Source organism: Dunckerocampus dactyliophorus, chromosome 17 (genome assembly GCF_027744805.1).
Source record: "Dunckerocampus dactyliophorus isolate RoL2022-P2 chromosome 17, RoL_Ddac_1.1, whole genome shotgun sequence".
Classification (NCBI taxonomy): Eukaryota; Metazoa; Chordata; class Actinopteri; order Syngnathiformes; family Syngnathidae; genus Dunckerocampus; species Dunckerocampus dactyliophorus.
The window spans coordinates 10315328-10338278 of record NC_072835.1 but is presented as its reverse complement, the minus strand read 5'-3'; the positions used below and the strand labels follow the sequence as shown (position 1 = coordinate 10338278).

At 40.6% G+C, this 22951-nt stretch overlaps 1 protein-coding gene across 4 annotated transcripts in view; it reads left to right on the top strand.

Annotated features, from left to right (window-relative positions):
* The window catches only part of LOC129170543 (transcription factor 4-like), a 231950-nt gene that overhangs the window by 114710 nt on the left and 94289 nt on the right, over nt 1-22951 (top strand). For all 4 annotated transcript variants that reach the window (XM_054758287.1, XM_054758284.1, XM_054758285.1 and 1 more), the window contains one exon: nt 2729-2787. In XM_054758287.1, the coding sequence (XP_054614262.1) occupies nt 2729-2787 (59 nt within the window). The remainder of the gene's footprint in view (nt 1-2728; nt 2788-22951) is intronic.

Sequence of the window (22951 nt, the reverse complement as noted above, 5' to 3'; positions counted from 1 at the left end):
AATACTCTGTAGCGTTCTTTTAAAATGAATATAAAATTCATGTAATGTCATTTATTTCAGTTATTCTTTTTAATTTGGAGAATACATTTCAATGCTTTTTGTTAGCAACTTTGAAAATGTTCTGTTGAATGTGTAAAGGGTATGTTGGGATTGTGAATGTACTTCCTGTAAATGTTCCCTCTTTAATCTGGGATTTGGAGGTGTGTGTAATTCCATCTAAATGTGTGTGGGCGTGTGCGTGTGTGTGTGTGTGTGTGTGTGTGTGTGTGAGGTCTTGAATTGGCATTTTAAAATGCATGTGATTCCTCTGCATGGATATATTTCGGCAGCGTGCAAAAAAACAAACTTACATTTACATTTCGTGTGCATGTGTGTGTGCACTGTGCATTGCACACATTTACATGTGTGTGTGTGTGTGTGTATGCGTGTGTGTGTGGCAGTAATTGTCAATATCTTGTATATGTGCGCATGCTGTAGTGTGTTTGTGTGTGGGAGTCATTGTATAGGTGCCAAATGGGTCCAGCTGGCATCAGTCGTAGCTGAAGCCGAGGCCCCTGCATCGGTCGCGTACACAACAACACGCATGCACATACGTACACACTGTCGACCACATTCCCACTTTCTACGCCTGTAATTATCAACCTCTTCTGCATCGACTACCATGTTGGCGTGCATTCAGCCCCGTCTATACACGCCTGATTCAAACCCTTCACCACGTACACGCTTCATTTTCCTCCACACACGCTCACCATAAAGCCCCTTCATTTCATCTCGTATGGCTGCACCAACCACAGAATGTAATTACACACTAGCTGTGGTTTGATATTTAGACTGTCTGAAGATTTAAGGCTTTATCCAAAAAGGTCTGCGTGGTTAAAAAAAAAAAAAAAAAAAAAAAAAACAGGCTGAAAGTGGTCCCACAGCCCGAAGCAGAGGATGAACGTTTGTTCAGAAGCTTGTGCAGAAATTAGCTTTTTTTGTCTATACACTGCGGTGGTCTCTGCATAGTCATAATTCATCAGACGCCACTGTTTGCCCAGACACACACACATTCAGATTGTGCATTACCTGCCAATGATGCTTCACCTCCCTGTTGCGTCTGATCAGTACTTGGCCTGCATTGAAAGAGCTCTCATCGCTGCTTTGAATCACACGTTTGACCTGCACGGGGAAAGGTGGTTGTCGCTTTTCTATTTAGCAGATAGAGATCAAAGCTGTGCACACCTACTGTACAAAAGTCAATATTCTAAATATTATCTATGACTGTATTTGCTATAATGGAGAATGTGGGGTTTCTGCCCCAAGTAGGGAGCAAGAAAATGCGTATTTAGAGTACAACTCTTGCAAAAAAACTTTAAGAGCGTTCTGTACATGTTTTGTTTTTCCTGTGAAATAACACGTAGATTGCATAAATAGCATTTTATTCAATGGGCGTTGCAGAAAAAAACGTCTTTGTATTACTGACTCACTTACTGCTTTGTACGGTGCTCAGAACAGTGTCTATAAGTGATAAGTAATGATAATAAGTGAATGTATTATTAGTAAATCATGTGAAGACAGGTCAAAGGGATTGGCTATGTGGGCCTTCCAGTAAAAGTCATTAAAGTTTGTTTTGTAATTTTACCAATGTGAAAAATGTACTATCATGTCCAGTTAGGACAATAAAAATAGGACAATTCAAATTAAATTCAAATTAACTCTAAACCTAACTCACCACTAAAATTAAATTAATTTTATGAATTCAATTTGAAATAATAAACTAAATCATTTTAAATTTAAATTAATGCTATGTATTTATTTAATTTATTTATATTATTATTATTATTATTATTATTATTATTATTATTATTATTATTATTATTATTATTATTATTATTATTATTATTGCTACGTCCCAGTGTAACATGCCTTTCACGTGCTTACAAGTTACGTGAAGGAACATCACACAGTTACGTAATTGCACCACTCAACATGTCCGAAAAGGAGTAGGAAAAAGCAGAGCTTATTCAATCCTACCCCTTCTTCATAAGTGGACGCATTAAATAAAGCCAAGTAAATCACAAACATTGGGGTTACATATAAAAATACTGGAGTCCAAATGAAAAAAGGTCATTTCTGCAGATAGATTAAGTAATGATTGGTGATTATCAATGAAAATGATATGTATTGCTTAATGTTGTTACAATATTGTTGTAATATTGGACGTTATTATTGTAGAATCGCTAGTGACGATTGTTGATGACTTCAAGCGCCACCAAGTCTTTGTGAGCTGTGTCTTTTCTTTTCCTTGTCGTCAAGATGATGCATTTGATTCAGTATTTGTTCATTTCCTGGAGGTCTTTTTTGCCAAGTACTTTGGCTTCCTCCGCTATTCCAAGTAACCGGATATATATTTTGCATTTGGAGCTCAAAGTGCCGCAAATGTTCCCCTGCTTCCTTAAGTTACGTGCTTTCTCGTTGACGTCAGCAGTGTTTTCTGTCACATGCTGAGATGTTTGGCATCGTCTTTGACTGAAGTCGTGTTACTTGCCCCAAAAAAAGGCTGCATTTGACCACAGATGGGCTTCAGTTTTTATTATAATCTGATATTAAATCATGGCAGTATCCATATTCGAGTGTATCGCCGTTATTCAGAGGTGTTGAGTTTTTATTTTATTTTTTTTATCATGTTCAATATTTCCCCCAATTGCCACAGTCTTGGCTAATTGTATGTTGTTGTTTTTTTCAGGTAAAACAGAGAGGAGTTCATACTCATATGGCAGAGAGTCCAGCCAACACTGCCACCAGGTTAGTGATCTTGAAAGTGAAAAGAGGAAAGTTTGTATTATTTTCTTGTCATAATACATATGGAAACATACAGCACAGCAGATGAGGGACTCACCGACAGCCCAACAGTAAATGGGGCAGCATGCGGATAATGGATGAGAGGAGTGAGTCAAAAGTAAACCAGAGATAATCATTCTTATTCCCCATTTAATCACTTTTTGTTGTACTTATTTCTATTCATATAATACTACTCATTTATACTGACCGTAATGGGTGTTGTCATAAAAGCAGCAAATTGAGTCCTGGTCTCTGAAGGAAATACACTCAAAATTGGAGTTTAACCTCGAAGGTGAACTGTCAAAGCATGTAGTTGGCACAAGTGCTCAATTCAGAAGTCAGTGACAAAGACAAATCATAAAAGTTGAAACAGCAGGATCACAAAGAATTAATGGGACTACACAAGAGGGCTACAACAATCTAAAAAGAATGGCTAACAAGACACAAAGCACAGCAGTTAACACACAATTAGCTCACACACACACACAAAACATGAGCCGTAAAATATTAAACACAAGAGTGAAGTCTCAGAAGAAGAAAAGTACAACAAAGCAACAACAGAGAAACGAACATTTAAAAAACAAACAAACCATCAAGCGTGGAATCAATGCTAATATTTAATTTTTTGCTGTTGTACATTTTATTCCGTCATTTTAATTTCAATTTTATTCATTTTGTTCACTTCCTGTGTGAAGGAAGATGTTGGTGCAGTGTTAAGGAAAAGGAAGATATAAAAATGGAGCATAAAGTCACATTCAAATTTAATAAAAGTAGTAACTTGTGTTTTCATGGTCAAATAAACATTAAAAAAAATAAAATAAACAGATAATATAAGAAAGTATAAGAACAAGTGGGGACAATTCATGAATAATTTGTGGATATCGATTAAGTGGTCACGTTCAATTAATATAAATTGGCATAATCCGTGTTATTATTGGAGAGTTATTGCTGACGTCAAGCTGCATCAATACATTAAAAAAAAAAGAAAGTCACACTTTCAACACTTAACTGTACCGCAACGTCTGATATGCCAGTTAGGGCTGTCTTCAGCTAATTTTTGAATTTTACTCTTTTTTATTATTATTTTCTTATTTGTAGAGCACAGCTAATGGGGATCACCTCAGCTCCTTTGGATTGTGCAACTGCAGTGGGTGATTTTATTCATGCTTAGTACGTATAGGTCTTCTATTTAAATTTAAACACACACGTCATTGTCAATTCTTAGGCGAATTTGGCTGATTTTGTGTCAAAATAGGCTATGTATAACCAACACAAAGACATTCTTTGTAAAAAGAATCCTCAGTAGCAGCCGTGGGCACCCCCCTATGTCGTCAGAATGGGACAATCTTGGTCACATTTTCATATGATTCGACTACTGAGGTTGATAGTCGAACCAGACTCCACCAAAATCGAATCGTGGAATAGTTGAATATTCTCAGACACTCCCTAATGATAATCGTCCTTCTCGGACCGGGAAACAACCGTTTTTTGTGATCTTGTGTTTTTAACTTAATAGAGTCATTTGTTGTTTTATTACAATAGTGTTGAATTTATACACATTTACTGGTGGTAATATTTACCCTTGGGCCGCACGGTGGCCTAATGGTTAGCATGTTGGCCACACAGTCACAAGATCTGGGTTCGAATCTCTGTTTGAGCATCTCGGTGTGGAACTTGCATTGTTCTCCCCGTGCGTGCTTGGGTTTTTCCAAAAACATGCATGTTAGGTTAACTGGAGACTCTAAATTCTCCATAGGTATGAATGTGAGTGTGAATGGTTGCCTGTCTATATGTGCCCTGCGATTAGCGGGTGACCAGTCCAGCGTGTACCCCGCCTCTCGCCCAACGTCAGCCGGGATAGGCTCCAGCAAACCCCCATAGTGGAATATGGATGAAATATTTAAACTGTTTTCCTGCTCTGTGCTCATGAAACATATGAAGCAATTAGAAAATGCATGGCAATTCTACCTAACATAGACAGATGTTGATGATGTAGATGTTGGTGTTTGATGTCACATTACGTTCCATCATAGAGTTGTCCAATGTGTTTGCCTGAGACCAGTTTTACGACTTTAATCAATGAAAGCTTATCAAAGGTGTCTATGTCCTTGTGAAAGTCAGTGGAATGAAAAGATGTTAGAAAGCATAATGAATATGTATTATATCTCCCTTTTCAGCACAGGTTTCAGCTTTGAATGAAGCTTCATTGATCCCTGAGGGACATTAGATCGTTTTATTTAACTGCTCAGTAACTGAGATATACAGATGTCTCTCGTCACTACACCTTTCATTTTCAATCAAGCGTTTTATAGTTGAAAGTACAATGATATTATAGCCAGTAACAGTGGATTGTACAACATATGCTGCTTGAATTTTAAACATACAAATAAAAAGCCTTTTTTTAAATTGATTAAAATAATTAAAAGGGGGCAGCACGGCGGCACATGTGGTTAGCGTGTCTTCCACCAGATCAGGTGGCTTGTCTTCTGTGGGCTTTTGTGGGTTTACTTCAGGTACCCGGGCCAAAAGAATGCATGTGTGTTGCCAACTCCTCAGTAAGAACAGTTGCTATTGGTTGCCCTAAATGTCAGTAGATGACATTATCGGCAAATTTGCATACACCATCATTTGCATGTAGCTCAAGTAGATTTTAGGAGAAATTATTAATGCCGCAGGAGAGATACAAAACGAGTGAAAAATAATCATGACGGGGACCAAATGTTGCACATGCACCATTCATTTGCACTCAAGCCTTGGAGAGTTGAAGATCTCCACTGCTCAGTCGGGACTGCTGTGATAATGACCGTTAACTACAAAACGGAGTCTTAGATGCTTCCACGCCAATGCGTTGCAAAAAGTCTCTAAAAGACCAGAAAAAAATGCCAGAGTTGACAATTGAAGTCACCAAGAGGCTCTAAGAATCTAGTGCCACCACTGTTGGACTGTCTAAATTCCTCATAGGAGCGAATGCTAGTGTGAACGGTTGTTTTCTATGTGTGTATGTGCCCAATGTCAAATGGGAACCAGAACTATTAACATTCAGTGTTTTGAACTATTATTGTAATCCTGACCTTGTCCACTTGATCTACTGCCTCGGTTCCCAAAGTGGGGTACGTGTACCCCCGGGAGTACACCAACTGTCATAGGGGGGTATGTGCATAAAAAGAAAACAATTAGCACCTAACACTCACAATTCCGAGTGTGCCTGAACGCCTCACGGCACAAGGTGTACAGGGCAGAAAGGAGACAGCAAGAAGTTGTTCATTACTCTGTGTGCATCGAATGAAGAAAAACATCAGGAAGTTTGATGATTATTTTGTGCATTACGAGTGCTTAGTGTTGAAGATTTCATTTATATTGGTGTTGCAGTCCCAGCACGGCACAGCGGTGAAAGCCCGTCACTGTGAGTGGCGATTCCCCTGAAAATAAGTACTACTCGTATGATGTATTTTTGTTCTTCGGATACTGCTTTACCCCTGGTATTAAATTAGCATGCAGACTCAAACCATAGCCATCGGGAGTGGACCAAAAAAATTGAAGCTCAAATTCAACCCGTTCATACGCAAGGATGCCAACTTCAGACGGGAATAAAAGATATGTACGATGATTACTTATCTATTTGTCAGGTTTCATGTGAAATTGACCAAGCAAAATACACATTCTTTACCCGGAATTACTATAAAATATATTAAACAATGAATTATGTTCAATATTTCAAGTTCATTAAGATCAAAAGGTGTATGTCTTTTACGTGTGCAGCAGTAGGGGGTACATGGCTTTACGCCATTGCCGGGTCATATTTTGCGGCCCGCGACTAGACATGGAGGAGTAGTGTAAATGCTATAAAAAATATTTGTTTTTGATATGATTCTACTTTATAGCACTGATCTACTTGAGGGACATGAGATGTTGTGTTTTCTGAATGAGTTTAAAATAGCTTTACTGTTTTTTGGACACCGAAACTAAAGTCCTGTTTACACATATGTTGCAAAAACATCCTCGTTCTTTTTGTACCATTGCTGCTTGTAGTCTGGTTAAAATACGCTGCAAAAATTCCACCCCTTTTGTATCGCTTGTCTTCATCAGGGTCACGAGTAAGCTGGAGCCTATCCCAGCTGAATGCAGCAAAAACAAACTATGAAATGTTTTTTTTTTTTTTTGTTTCACCTTATCACTGTATTGAGATGTTATCATTATCGGGAGCCGTGCATCGCGTATCATACCGTATCGTGGGGTACCCTGAGATTCCCAGCCCTATTCCCAATACTCCATGCGGCCCAGCCACAACCAGACCCTATCTCCAGCGGCCCCCAGGTAAATTGAGTTTGAGACCCCTGCTTTAGGTGGTCACATGTCTGAAAGCGTACAGGACTGTAAAATGTTTGGGAACCACTTTACTGCAGACCCCCGAGTGATGCATACTCATGCCATTTAAACATGCAAAACCTCCTGCTCTTATTCGTAATGTTCATGTTCACATGTATCATAGAAATACAATACATCCAGCATGGATTAAAGCGCTTCAATTTTATAGGGTGACTACAGTTCTCTCATACACGCCACTGGATGTTCATGGTGGCACCTCGTGGCAAAGAACTCTCTGAGGATGTGAAAATAAGTATTGTTGCTCTACATAAAGATGTGCTAGGCTACCAGAAGATTGGCAACACCTTCAAACTGTGCTATAGCATGGTGGCCATGCAGTTTCCCCACTTGGAACAGGCCTCGCCAGGGTCAACCGAAAGAGTTGAGTCCTCCTGCTTTGTGTCGTTGCCAAAAAGTCGTCTTAAAAAAATAGACGCATGAATGCAGCCAGTGTTGCTGCAGAGGTTAAAGAAGCGAGAGGTCAGTGCATCGAGTCGGTTTGCATGGCCGGCGTCCCAGAAGAAAGCGCCCGAGAAAGCCAGCAGTTTACTGAAGACAAGCAGTCCAAGATAAACTTGTTTGGCGCAGATGGTGTCCAGCATGTGTGGCGGAGCCCTGGTGAGGAGTACCAATATAATTGTGCGGTTGTGGTAGCATCATAGTGCTGCCTGAGTACTGCCAGCACTGGGGAGCTGTGGTTCAATGAAGGAAACATGAATTCCAAAGTGTTTAACTTGCACTAGTTCCTGTGCAGCTCTGGTAAATGATATGCCCAAAAGGATTAAGCCAGTGCTAAAAAAACAATGGTGCTCAATCTAAATATTGACACACATTGGGCACAATTTGGGCACGTTCACTTGTGTTGCCAGCCATTATATACTAATAATGTCTGTGTGTTGGCTCATTGTCAGAGGACAATAACTCTTTGGTGCTATACAAGCTCTACACAGACTACTCTAAGCTATATCAGATCGAAGATTGAACTTAACTCATGGACTGCCAGCCATGTTCAGAGCAGAGAGCTCCATACTACCAGAGTTTTGGGGCATTTTTGCTGAACTTTCAAGACCCACAGAATATTGAGTTTTAGGACTAAATAAACATTGAAACTATCTAAAGAAAGTAGACTTAACTTAGACTCTCTCTCTCAGGAAAAAAAGTTTGTTTCTAGCCTTTTTGGGTCTTTAGATGTTGTCGGTAGAACATAGGATAGTTTCAGCAAAAACAGAGAAAACAAGTTTTTTCTGCAGAGAAGCAAATTCAAGCAAAGTGACGGTGGGGTCTGCTGGATGTGGGGGTGAATCCCTGCTGCTGACCGATCCAGACGGCAGCCACTCGTCAGAAGAATCAGGGTCGGGTTCTGAGCCACCCGACTCTGAACTACTTCTGGTGTTGCGCCACATGACTCAGCAACGACTAGCTTGTTGCTTCGGCTGCTGTTCAACTACACCACCCATGTCACCTCTATCTTTCGCGATCGCATCACTACTAAAGGCAGATCCAGGCAGACAAGCTCTGTGACAGTGTTAGCTGCCTGTATTTTTTGTCTCCTCTCGATTTCTGCATGTGTTTCGCCATTTTCCTCTCTCAACCCACAATCCGTCTTCTTCATAGACAATCTGCCGCTGCCGGTTGGAGGAAAAGAGAACTGCAGCCCCCTACTGGGACAGAAATACATTGCCCACAAGTCAGAATTTCACACACAAGATGAAGAAGAGTTTGATCTGTATCTCCCACAAAAAAATAACAAAAGACGTCAATAGACTTTAAAAAGAGTTAAAAGAGAGAGAGTGCCTGATCAACAAAATGATTGATGAAGGTCCAAATCTGGAGTTCCAGGGTAACTCTTGTAAGCTCTTGCTGTCAAGCTTTGTGTATGACAATGTTGAAAGTACAGCGTGGCCAAGTACGAAAGGACGATTCACATTGTGGCGTCTGAAGGACTCGTACTGGTGTTCTCATTTCAGATGTAAGCAAAGCCTCCTTGCATTTGGTTTGAGCTTTTCCTTTTTGTCTCGTGAACATGGTTTAGCCTTGACAAACTCAGGAAGAAAGACACAAGCCCACACACAAACCTAGATAGAACAAGCTCTGTGTCAAGTGTGTCTGTTATGATATGCAGGGCGTTCTGATTTTGATTAACCATGTTTCAATCTAGAATACAGGCGGTACATATGAATGACAATTTCCCCTCTGATAGCTTTGCTGGCCTTCCACAGTGTTTGACATGACTCTGTTTCTCGAAATCTTTTATGATGTGGAACAGGTTTATTGTGGTTAATTGTACCAGACCCTGATGACCCTGAAGATTCCTTGTATGTAAGTAGAATATTTTTGTAGTTAGAGCATAGAAAACCTGTTTTCTGACCTCCTAAGTATGGTTTTTAACATTATTAGAACCCTCTAACCATGAAATAACACACCTATAGTCACCTTTACACTTGTATTACCCAATAGTATCAGAAAATAAGACATATTAGACATAAATAAGGCATAACATAGACTCACACGTTAGCATTTGGAGAGGTCCTTGTTTTTCTCTGGACAGCGTACTTCCTACAGTGGCTACTGTGTCATCATTGTAACCTTACCGATACCTATTGACCAGAATTGTCTTATTAGAATGCATTTTCAGAATGCATTTTATTCATATTTGTTAATTTTGCCATTTTTATGCTTGCGAATGCTTAATTTCGCCCAATAATATGTCACATTTTCTTAAGTATGCATAGTATGCATAGCATAGTATGCTTTTTTTTTTTTTTACTAATAATAGGCAATCACGAAACAGCAATAATTAATTCATTTATTTATTTTGAAAAACTGTGATAGAGTGAAGTTGCGATATTCGAAGCGCAAAATGGCAAGCGTGGAACTGTATCTGGGAATTTTTCAGCAAATCTCTGTCGCACACGTGTTTGAATGAATGAGTTCCTTTCCTAGACTGTGACGTAAGTCAAGTTTTAATGTACTGTATGTTTAATAAGTGAGAATTTATTCCTAAATTATAACTAAATGAACTCCTAAGTCACTCACACCGCACAGAACACAGAACATATGAAGAACATATACAAACTTTTACTCCTTGTGACACCACACGGAATCCATAAACCCTCTGGCCTTCATTAGCATTCGGTAATCTTTCTCCTTAATGATGGTTTTGAAACATAATCATGTGCATTCTTGCACTGCGCGGCGGAACAATACACACGTGCTGTCACTAGTTCTCGAGCGAGTCTTTTGTTTATGGACCAAAATTCCGTTTTTAATTACTTTATAGGTGCAAAACGTTGTAACCGTGACCTTTTGTATTACTTATGCATTACTGTATTGTCATTATTATGAGTTTTGATCTTCCATCTTCACATGCACCAGTCCTGCATCCACTGATTCATCTAACCACGTAGCTATCCATCTCAGCATCCGTTTATCCATCCATCCATCCATCCGCATCAGTCCATTCATCCATTAATCCCACCATTTATCACAGACTCTCAGGTCTTTTATTTACAACCACCTTCTCATATATGATATGCAGCTGTGGCCTTTATGCCATGACTGTAAAGGACAAAAATACGAACTCAATCAAACATTAGCGCATCACTGGCCATTTTCCTGCTGAGCTGCTGTCAAATTATCCTGCCACACAGTCTGAATGGCTCTTGATGGAAATTGTTTGGAAATGGCAGATAAATTTACATGCTGGGCTGAAGTCCAAAATCCTCTGGCTTCATCCTTGGCTGTTAGTGGAAATTCTGTCCTTGTAATAAAGGGAAGAAAAAAACAGTAAAATAACATTTAGAGGAGAAGATGAGCTCACATGGTGACAGCTGGCAGATTCAAATGACTCCGGTTTAATCTGCAGTCAAATAGATTTGTACTATTTGAGTTTTGGGGTAATTTAGCTTCTAGTTTTGCACTTTGGCTCCGTGTTTGTTTAAGATTGTGAAGGTTTTCATTATACAGCTCGTGTACTGTGTTTGTGCTCAACCTGACACTCACTGAGTTCTCTAACTTCCAGCCTCAAGATCACTTCTTTGCCGTTTTTGTAAGAACGCTTTCCCAAGCTTTATTTTTGGATATCGTAAATATTTTAAAGGGCCACCTAAACACGTATACGATTTTGTAAACCTCAGATGAAGTGCTCGGCTTTGTGAGTAACACATTTTGACCTGCTTTTGACCCTCTGTAAATACATATCGATAGGTGTAATAATAACATTTAACAGTGGGAAGGTCTACTGTATATTACTTAAGATAAGCGAAATAACCGGCTACCAAGAAAATGTGACCTTGGCAGTTGGCAGGTTATTTTGATATTTGTTGTTTTAATCTTTCTTAAATTTCCAATGACTCCCAATGAGTGTTCTTTCCTTTTTATGTTAACAGGGAAACAGGCAGGCTCATAGTGATAGTATTCTAGTTTTTAAATGAGGCATGGGGGCTGGGGAAGTTGAACCTCTGCCAAATGCAGGAACACCAACCTGCCCATCCCCCTTTGAACAGCCAGCTCCTTTAAAATGCCCAAACATTGTTCAAAGAGCATTATTTGTTGACTGCATAGATTTAGAACAAACAAAAAAAAAATCAAACTCACACATGGAACTTTCAAAATAAATATTTGGTTTAAATTGGATCATTTTCCATCAGCTAATAGCTTCTGTGACCTTAATCATGTAAGGATGAAAGTACCATCTAGGAATATTGCAACTTAAAAAACCCACAAAAAAACAAATGTAATTGAGATGCCCCTAAAAATGTCAACAAGAAAGAGGTCATCAAACCTAATGTTGCTCTTACTCACGGTGCAACCAAAAATTACGCAACCTACGTAACGTAACTGCACCACACAGACTGTGCAGGTATTGAAATAAATGCTTACTGATACACATGCAAAACAATACTATTTAATATTAATTTAAAACCCTCAAGGGCAATACTTGTTGGTAGTAGGAGAACATGTTATTTTAGTAGCCTATTGGTCATGATTTTTTGATTGACTTTTGTTGAGGCAAAATCTTTCTCTATAACGCCTCGTTTACACTGACACACACTTTATCCCTGCAGCGGTATGCAGTTTTGCGTGCCACTGGTGTACCAATGAGTAAACTGGTTCTTAACAGGTGTGAAGTGTGTGTAGACTGTGCGGGGCTGTGTGTCAGTGTGCAATGAAAATCTTTCTGGCAAGCTTAGTTTCCGTGAACTAGTCGTGAATGCAAAGTGAACGCACCGCAACCTATGTGCAAACAATGCGGCCGGTGCGTATCAAAGCGTGCCACTGCGTGTTTCATTCACATGAATGGGTTAACTTTTCCACCGTCTCTTGGAGCAGTTTGGGGGGAATTTGCAAGTAACTCCTGTAGCCTCTTTGATCTTGTGGTTTTCTCTTAATAACTAATCATAATGCCCAAAGCAATGTCTTCTAGTCAGCAATTCTCTCTCCCACACTGTCAGCCGCCTCTTTTTTTTCCTAGTTGCACATTGTCTACCTGCAGACTTACCTTTCTTCATTCATCCGTTTAAACCAGGGGTCCCAAACTCCCAAACACCATTTGCGGCCCGCCAAGTCACATTTTGCGGCCCACGACTTGACAGGAAAGGCTACTGTAAATGCGGCCCGCAAGGTCTAAGTCAGTGGTCTCAAACTCGTGGCTCGTGGGTCATTTGCCGCCCGCCGAGTCGCATTTTGCAGCCTGCCACTTGTCTTCAAAGATTACTGTAATACGTAGGATGCACACATAAGCCTACACTGAACTAAGAGTGAGTGAGTCACTTAAAAAATGTGGTAAAAAAATTCCACCCATTTTCTATACCGCTTGTCTTCATTAGGGTCACGGGTAAGCTGGAGCCTATCCCAGCTGAATGCAGCAAAACTGTGAAATTATGTATTTATTTATTTGAGTCACCCTATTACAGTATCAAGATATTATTGTTATTGTGAGCCATGTATCGCGTGTCGTATCGTGAGGTACCCCGAGATTCCCAGCCCTACTCCCAATACTTGATGCAGCCCAGCCTCACTTAGACTCTACCTCCAGCGGCCCCCAGGTAAATTGTGTTTGAGACCCCTGGTTTAAACACTCTCAAAAATGTTCAAACCTTTGTTTGAATTTTAATGGTCAATCTATGAGGTTGGACACAAGAAATTATTAAGTGACTCACGCGTATTTCACTCCTCTGACTGTGCCGCTCCGTCATCCTGGCATCGCTCCACTGTACTGTAGCGTTTTTGTATCCTTGTTCAAACATATTGCTCCTGTCATCGTATTTTCCTCCTTCCTTACTCGTTCCATAATGGCGCCCTACAGCCGCAACTTCTTCCTCCTCTGCCTTTTGGGTGCTCTCGCAGGTGCCTCTGACGGTGCCGAACATTTCCTCGACAATGTGAGTGTTTTTGGGGATACAACCTGCAAACATACAGCACTTCAGAGCCACACTGCTAGCGATTGAACATTTATGGAAATTTGGCAAGCCGAATGCATTCTGTACTGCACAGGAAGGCATGGAGCAGATTGATTGACAACGGTGTGTAGTCCCTTAGCCAATCAGATGCAGAACACAATTACATTCATACTCTGTAAAAGGAAAAAAAAAAAAAAATCATTATACAGGATGTGACCTGACATTAGCTTGAGGGAAGACCTGCCGTCGATATCGGTATTGGTAATGAAGTGCTGGACTATATCGGTATATCGGATATCGGTAAGAAAGCCCATATCAAACATCTCTACTACGAGTACTAATATGCATGGATTACACGCACGAGTTTACATCTACACAGGTAAATCTTAAACATCAAGAGCAAATCTTCCCTCTATTATAACATGATTGTCTCCCAGAGTTCTCATTTTCTTTGCCCTGTTTGTCTCAATGTAAAGTCCTTCTGACCACTTCCCTCAAAAAAGACCCTAGACGAGTCCCACAGTTCAAGAAAAATCACCACCTAGTGGTTGCTCCTCTATCCAAGTAGTAGAGAGATATCTACGAATATTTCCTCCAAAGCAACAGGCAAGGCCTGGATCATGTGACAAGAACATTTTACAACGCAGCAGCCATACCCTTTATATGACTACAATCTGTTGCTAGGCTAAATAGTGCTGTTGTAGCCCCAGTTGACATTAAAAATCATGTTGTTTTTGGTTCTCGCACAGCCGTATTAGTTGATTATTTAGAGAGCATTCTGCAAAAAGTATGTATCAGCCCTTGCAGAAACAGTAATTTGACACAGGTTTGTACAACTTTCACATACTTTGTGCTCACATGTCTTTGCATATTGTACTGTTCTTTGTACTCTAGAACGAAAAGCATGAAACAATGGCTTCTTTGGGTTATTAATGCTGGCAGACAATCTATTAAATGCCCGTATTGTTGGGAGTTGTACCCGTTTTCCAGGAGCTTCCGGGTTGGCATCTCCAGATGCTTTGTTACGAGTAATGGGTCTCTTGCAGTAGATTTTGACCATTCCATTCGTAATATGCATGATAAATACTGTGGAGGTCATGTGTGACAAATATTTGAAAAGGCACTGTACTCTTTTGTTTATTGCTTTTCAAAAGTATGTTTAAAAAACCTTAGCCTCGTGTGTGAAGTGTCTTTGATCTCAACTGTATGGCATGTAAACGACATAACACACATAAGATCCTGAAGTAATTCAAAGCTGCAACCCCACCCCAACACACACACACACACACACACACACACCAAAGCATGCCTGTCATGCAGTTATCACATCACACATCAATGAAGTAGTCTTCAATTGGCAGCTACAGATGAGGCAGCAGCAACGTGATGCTCTCGTGGAATGCAACATGAAAGCATTAAACTTCCAGGTTGACACACACACATGCAGTAACGCAAGTTATTTTGTGCTGAGGCGGATTTTTGCTGCTCTGCCAGGTAAACTGTATGAAGTAAAAAGTGCATACTATATGTTCTATACCACATTTTAAACATTGCAATCTATCCATCCATCTGAGACACCCGTTAGTACCGCCGGATGGATGCTTACGTGTTTTGCAAATACATCAAACATGACAGTTGATGGATTGTGTGTATTTTTGTGTGTATGTTTTTCATTATTTGCCAAGACCACCCAGTTCCTCTTGGACCCAGTGGAGTTCCTCTGTCCCCTTTGATTAGTAATACAGTAGAGACATATTTTATGCATCTATAGTCAATGCTGTGGTGTACCACATGTTTTTTCATAGAATACCACTGGGTCGGTAATTTCCCGCAGACAGACGGAACGTTTGAACTTGCAATGCAAAATAAAACTTCAACTTTTAATTAAGTTAGTTTGTGCATGTACTTAGTAGTCTATTCACTTTTCAAATTAAGACTCTAGACACGTTTTCAATGCTTTTATTTGATATGATTTTCAAACACGGCGTTCCACCAACAGTGAACTGTTTTAAGCAAACTTTTTTTAGTATAATAGCTAAACGCTAACTGGGGAATGTACGCAAACCAAGGCAAAATCTTTCTGTAAATCTTCCACGTAAACCCAAAAACACACCAACCGGGTCATACGCTAACCGAGGTTCCAATATACATATTTTCTTAACCGTCCAATTACGAGTGTCTGCTTTTCTTTTTTTTTTCGAGTGGACGGCTATATTTGTTTAAATTTGAGCCATCTTCTCCTCCTGCTCGCTGTTGCCCCCCGCAGAGTGGAGGAAGTACTGCATGAAGGAGTACTTCTCTAGTTAGACTAAAGGGTTTCCATTATTTGGGTGATGTTTGGCGGGCCAAATGAAAAGCTTTAGCGCCTTATAAGACAAATGTTCATGATGTTTACTGGGCTCTAAGTAAGTGTGCATTGATGTTAAAGATAATGTACACGTCATTGTATATCGAATACAGGGGTCACCAACGTTTTTCCTTGTGAGAGCTACTTTTACAAAGTGAAAATGGCCATGGGCTACTCATTTTTGTAACAGTTATTTTCAGAGCTTATTTTAAACCCAAACAAAGCGAATATGCTTGTTTTACCAGAACATTAACAAAATGCTGGTGTCCACAACTCACATTTTGTATTGCAGAATGCATTTCTTTCTACTGTTCTTTCATTATTAACTGAAAACCTCAATGAAAAGCAGGCTTGCGGGCACCTCATGTGGTCGTGGGGGCTACCTGGTGGTGACCCCTGATCTAATATATTGATGAAGAGATGTGTTCATTTTTTTTAACACTGGAGTACATTTTTCAAACTATAAAAAAATGACTTATATTTGTACTTCCGAATCAAACTACACAGCACTGTTTGTATTAAGTGTCAATCTTAAGTTTATGTCAGAAACATTCATTTCTGAGAGGTATTGACCTGAAATGTAATCCCTGGGGTCCAAATCTTCAAGTTGTGAGGAAATGTATTGTTTGTCTTTCTTGCTCTGAGGCGGGAGTTTCAGATCAATTGACCTTTTTTTGATAGATCTGTGCAGTCAAGTTAGTTTACTTGGGGCATTGTCAACATTTATCAGCTAAACTGGCTGTAAATGTGATTGTTCCGTTTTTTTGACCAGTCAGACCAACGCATGTACAGCCATATCTAACATAAACATGTACTTTAGTTGTTGGAGAAAATGTATTTCTTTAGTGTTAGATATTGTTAATAATGCACTTTAAGATTCAGTCTTATCGCTCAGTGCATTGTCAGCCCAATAGCTTCTCATAGAACCCTTCACACACACACTCACATAGCACAATCAGATTTGTCCAACACTTACATATGACTGATTTAGAAAAAACTAACACGTTCGCTTCTACACAAACGTAATTTTCATTCTCTAGATGGGCACGGAAACTGCTATAATACAATATATGTACTCTAAGTGTAACTGTAGCTAAATAGGCATAGTACGTCAGGAGAGCCATGTTTAAATCTCATTGGGACATCTCTGTGTGGAGTTTGTATGCCTGTGCTTGTGTGAGTTTTTCAGCCTCGTCCCACATTCCAAAAACTTGCATGCAGACTCCAAATTGTCCGTAGGTAGATGCAGGACAATACTACATTAATGAACACAGTGTTAAGTTAATACGTCTCTTAGTGTCAATCAAAACTCAACATTATTTTATTAAGTATTTTTCAAGATAAAGTACAACTTGAATACCCCTCATTGTCATTAAATGGTGCAGGTGTGCCTAATGTTGTGTTGTCTCTACCTTTTTCTCTTTTACTTGTATTGTTTTGTCTTTATGCCAGTTTTTTCAATTTCCTCACCCAATACCTAACGTTGCCTTTTCTGCTTATTGCCCCTTCTCCTCCTCTTTTATTTCTAATTGCATGCAGGAAGCTGCCAGATATGGTGAGGAGTAATATGCTTTCTGATTCCTCTCTAAGTGTTCTTAAATGATTGCTGTGTGTTTGTCAAGCCAAGCGTTGAGTGCTTATTAAGGAGAAATGCTTTGAACTGTGTTTTTGGTGTGCGTGTGTGTGTGTTTGTTAGAGAAGGTGGCACAAATTGTCACTGTTGTGTCAATCCCTCACAGTTTGCCCGGTGCAGTCGGACATTTTTTTTTTGTTTGTCATCGCGCTGGCGCGACATCATTTGGCTGCCCTGTGCATTAGCGCTGATGCAGTATCAGCGATCTCATCTGTGTCTCGGTTATGACTGATTCTGTGAGCTTACTAATTATGTTTTTTTCCCTACAGAGGGAATTGAATTGCTGACCATGACAGTATCATTGCCTCGCTCAAGGGAATCTCGTCACTGCACTTGGCTGTCTTTCTTGGCTTGCTTGCAGGGAATTTGAAGTAAATTCATAGTAATTCAACATCAAAATTGAACAAATTTAATGAAAGCCATACTTCAAACCAAGGATGTGCATAATAATCCATTAGTGGATTAAATTATGATGAAGACTTCAAGTCGATTTCGTGAAATTGATTGTTGTGGTAAAGTGGATTGCACTACTTGGCTGCAACCAACGGAGGCACTGTTGATTCGGTCTCAGATAGTTTGTGGCTTGAACAAGAACAACATGATGTCATCTAAGGTTCACATTCATGCAGACCTTGCTATGGCAAAGTTAGCAGCCCAGTATCTCTGCATTACTTCAACATGGACTGATGGTCACTACAATATCATGTTTTTGTGTAAGAACCAGTAAGACGAGGGATACAGTATATGTGGAAAAGACAGCTATTAGTATTTTCAGTAGGGATGCACAATAGTAGCCAGTACCAATACCGTTAACATCCTGCTTCATAAGTTGGATATTGATACCATCCATCTTCTATGCCGTTTATCCTCACCAGGGTTGCGGGTAGCTGATTTCGGGCGAGAGACGAGATGGCCAGCCAATCGCAGGGCACATATAGACAAACAACCATTCACTCTCACATTCATACCTATGGACAATTTAGAGTCACCAATTAACCTAACATGCATTGTTTTTTGGGAATGTGGGAGAAAACCCACGCACAGGGAGAACGTGCGAACTCCACACAGAGATGCGTCTGTGTAGGCTCTCAGTCGTACAGGAGTTGTCCATCGAGGAAAAGGCTTCTTGAGACGTCATCTGTACTTCTGTGAAGAAGGTGTCGGACGTTTCGCTCCTCATCCGAAGAGCTTCGTCAGCGAACTAATAAGTGCTGGTAGCTTAGGCCTTAAATACAGTAAGAGTGGGCGGAATTGGTGTGACTAAGAGCTCTTAGTCTTGCAAATGAGGTGAAGGCAGGGCCGAGCCAGAACAATAGATGCTAAACAAGCCAGTATCAGAGTCGTTCATACCCAATTCAGGGAGCGACACTTCCCTTTTATCGGAGGTGTTAATAACAGGATAGGATTATACCACTACTCCGCCCAGGCTTAGTGTAACGAACCAATAGGAGGAGGGTGTTGGCACACCAATTCCGCCCACTCTTACTGTATTTAAGGCCTAAGCTACCAGCACTTATTAGTTCGCTGACGAAGCTCTTCGGATGAGGAGCGAAACGTCCGACACCTTCTTGACAGAAGTACAGATGACGTCTCAAGAAGCCTTTTCCTCGATCCACACAGAGATGCCTAACAGAGATTCGAATCCAGATATTCCCGACCCCCTGACTGTGTGGCCAACATGCTAAGCACTAGGCCACCGTGCGCTCGGATACCGATGCCAATAAACAATAACTTTTTAAACTTTTGATTTAACTGTAGTTTGTGCGCATCAGAACGACTCAAACCAAGTTGGATTTGACTGTACCGGTAGATTTATCCAGACCAAATGTCATGACATCACTGATAATAACAAAACATGAAAAAATAGTAGTACAAACCGTGGCTCCTAGGGGTTTACTAGCTGACAAAAGCCGGTATCTTCAACAATGGTGAAGGGCTGGTGATCCAGCAGCATTAGCCCTCAGATTGTCCCTGGCAAACTTTCTGCATTTCTCAAACGCGGCTGCCATAGGAACAAGCCCTGGGCGTTGTAGCGATGCTGGCGTTTCAGGTGGCTGATAAGGTTTGATGTGTTGAAGCTTGATGGGCTTTTTTTTTTTTAGAAATCAACAAAGTAATTGATTGTTAAGTCTCACCATGGTCATTCTTAGACCGTCCAGAGTGTTCTCTGTCTACTTCACAGTTTTCGGTATGCCTGGAACACCTCATTGGGGAAGTGTATGGGAGGCATCCAAAACAGATGCCTGGGTCACCTCAACTGGCTCCTCTCGATGTGAAGAAGCACACTCTTGAGTCCCTCTTATTTGATCGAGCCCCTCACCCTATCTCTAAGCTTGAGTACGACCGAAGCATAGGCAAGAGTAGGAACGTACTGTAGATCGACCGGTAAATTTAAAGCTTTACGTTCTCGTTGAGTTCTGGCTTCACCGCAACAGTCCGGTCCTGCGACCTTATTTCCCGAGATACTTGTACTCCTCCACTCGAGGCAAAACTTTGAGCATGAAATAATGACCAGGTGACCTGAGGACAGCCTTGGCGGAGGTTTGACTTATTGCCAGCAATGCAAACCAAGCTCTTGCCTGGGGGAGAATCATGGGAAATGGAGTCCCAACAGCAGTTACAGTGTCCCAGCCAAGAGCCCACTGGATGGGTTCTGCTGGTTTAACTATCTCTGGTATGCCTCAGCGTCTAAGTCCCTCAGGAATGTATGCGGGCATGTGTGTGTGTGTGTGTGTGTGTGTATGTGTGGATATGTGAGTGCGTGTGTGTGTATCAGCAGGAGCAAAGCTGGCACCCTACCCTCTCTTTCTTTATCTATTTTGTCTCTTTCTTTGTCCGTCCTTTGAGATGAATACAGGACAACGAAAAAGTTTTGGTGACAAATATGGTCTTTATTGCCTGTCTTTCAGTTCCAAGCAAATTTCAACTGTGTTAATAACGATATTGTTAAATGGTTTTCCGACAGTGTCAGAGAGTGAACATTATTATCTTTGTAAAGCAGAGGTGTCCAAACTTTTTCCAGGAAGGGCCACATATGTAACCGTCAAAGGATGCCGGAACCATTTTGCAAAATGGCTAAAAAAACAGATGTTTTACATGTTTTTAAAGACAAAACTTCATGCTTGCTCTGTGTTATAGATGACACAGCTTATTATTATGAACACTTATTATTACACTTATTATCTTTTTTCCCATTGCTGCATTTTTTTTTTGTTTGTTTAATTTAATACCTTGTATGTACTGCAAGCTGCGGGCTGCAAATGGTCCCAGTGTATTGTGCTTAATATTGTGGACAGAAGAGCTGTGTGCTTCGGCGTGATGCACCTCCCTCCACCAATCCCACCCGGTCCGTACTCACACTATTTGCCGTTTGTGATCAGAAAAACCCAATTTAGTGCAGTTCCAGGGAGAAACGTATTAACTTTAAGTGTGACTGACTTAGGAGTTAATTTAGGTATCATTTAGATAGTCCACGAACTCAATTCGTAACTTTTATTCCTCTGACCACACCCAACAATGATGGTTCAACTAAACAAGTACCTACACACGTTCTCGTCACGGCAACACGATGACAAGCCTAATCACTGGAGGTTGCATACAGCCATATGTCTTGATGAATGTCACGGCAGAGACACTCCTGTGTGTCCCTTTTTCTGTGTGTCTCCCTCCCAGCCTCGCTGGTAATCTATCTTAGTTAATTTTGTCTTTGTGAGCAGCTGGCCACAGAAAAAGCCCAGTCAGCTCTGGAAGAAACAGACCCCAGTGTTGTGTGTGAATCATGTGTGCCTGCATGAGAGAATTACACAAATGCGCCTCCCAAATCTCAACTAAACATTGCCGATGCCTGCATGTCAAACAAGATGATTGCTCATACATTTGTTGGAAGTGGCCTTGGACGCACATTCAACTGACAAACTGAAGTCAAGGAATAAAAGACTGAAGATCGATGGATGGATGGATGGATGGATGGATGGATGGATGGATGGCTACCTGCTGATACATTGCCTTAAGAGAACTGCATGGGAACTATACCCCCCCAAAAAACATTAAAAAAGCACCAGGCTTGACATCAGAGCCACTTGATTGGACCTTTAACAGTGCAGTGAACCTCTGGCAATGCCGTGACGTCACTGTCAGCATCACATCACTGCTTTGTGGTTCAAGCTAGCTTTCTTTTTGAATGAATTTGGCTTGGGGTCATTCATGCCTTGCTCAAGGGCACATGTACAGTAGTGAGGGAGCCACTAAAGCAGGACTGTCCAAAGCTTAGCTCATTCTAAAAATGGGGGGGGGGGAAAAGAGCATGGCCTTTTGGAGAATGAAGTCATAATATTAAGAGAAGTGTTCTTTTCTGATCTTTTGAGAAACAAAAGTGTAATTTTACGAGAATAAAGTCTTGAAATATTTTTTTAAAAAAATAGAAAGGCGTTGCATACTGTGACAAACAAACAAAACAGGAAAAAGTTGCAATTTTTTGAAAATTTTGTTGAGTAAAAGTTGAAAATAAAGTCCAAATGTTATGGAAGTAAAGTTATATTACGAGAAAAATAAGTATTTAAATATTATTAGTAATAAAACTAGTAAAAAAAACTCACAAACTTATGCTCTTGCCTTGCTTAAATCCAATGCTTAATTTCCTCCTGTCGATTCAATCCAATGATTAACTTTTAAACAACGTTAGATCGACATATCTCGTCCTGAATGAGAACTTTGCTGGACACAGATCGACGTAGTCGGATTACAGGACTACAGCATCGATGTATGGATGAATCACGACACCCCTACTGTTTACTCATAGCTGGAACGTGTTGAGGTCAGACCTCAAAAGTTTGTAGCTTTAAACCTTCAGCTCAGGCGGGACTTGAACCCACAAAAGCTAACTCTGGAGGGTGACGCCTTGTCCGTTAATCCGTCTGTCAATTAACTGTCTATTATGTCCACCCAGCTTTGATGGCTTGTCATCACTGGGTCACTAACACCTTGATATCATATTTCATATGCCTTACCTTCAACTATGTTAAATAATTGGGACTTCGCTTTGTTTCATGAGATGAGAGCTGAGGGCTGAGCTCCTGACTTGCAATTCTCTACCAAAACGCTAGCCTAGCTGGGAAGGGGAGCACAACAAAAGTAACTTTTTTTTGGTATGTTTTGCCTCAAAGGTTAATGTGCCGTAACTTGAAATCACTCAACACTGGCATGTGACTAGTTGGTGTCTACAGAGACATGACAGGGTGAGCACTGAGTAGAGCATATAGACAGACGCAGGTAAAGAGAGACAGTCAGACAGACAGATGGGTATTTTGTCTCTCCTCCAGCTCGTCTAGTTGCCAGGGCGACCGTCTGGCCTGGCTCAGTGCTCAAGTACAAGAGGAGAAAAGC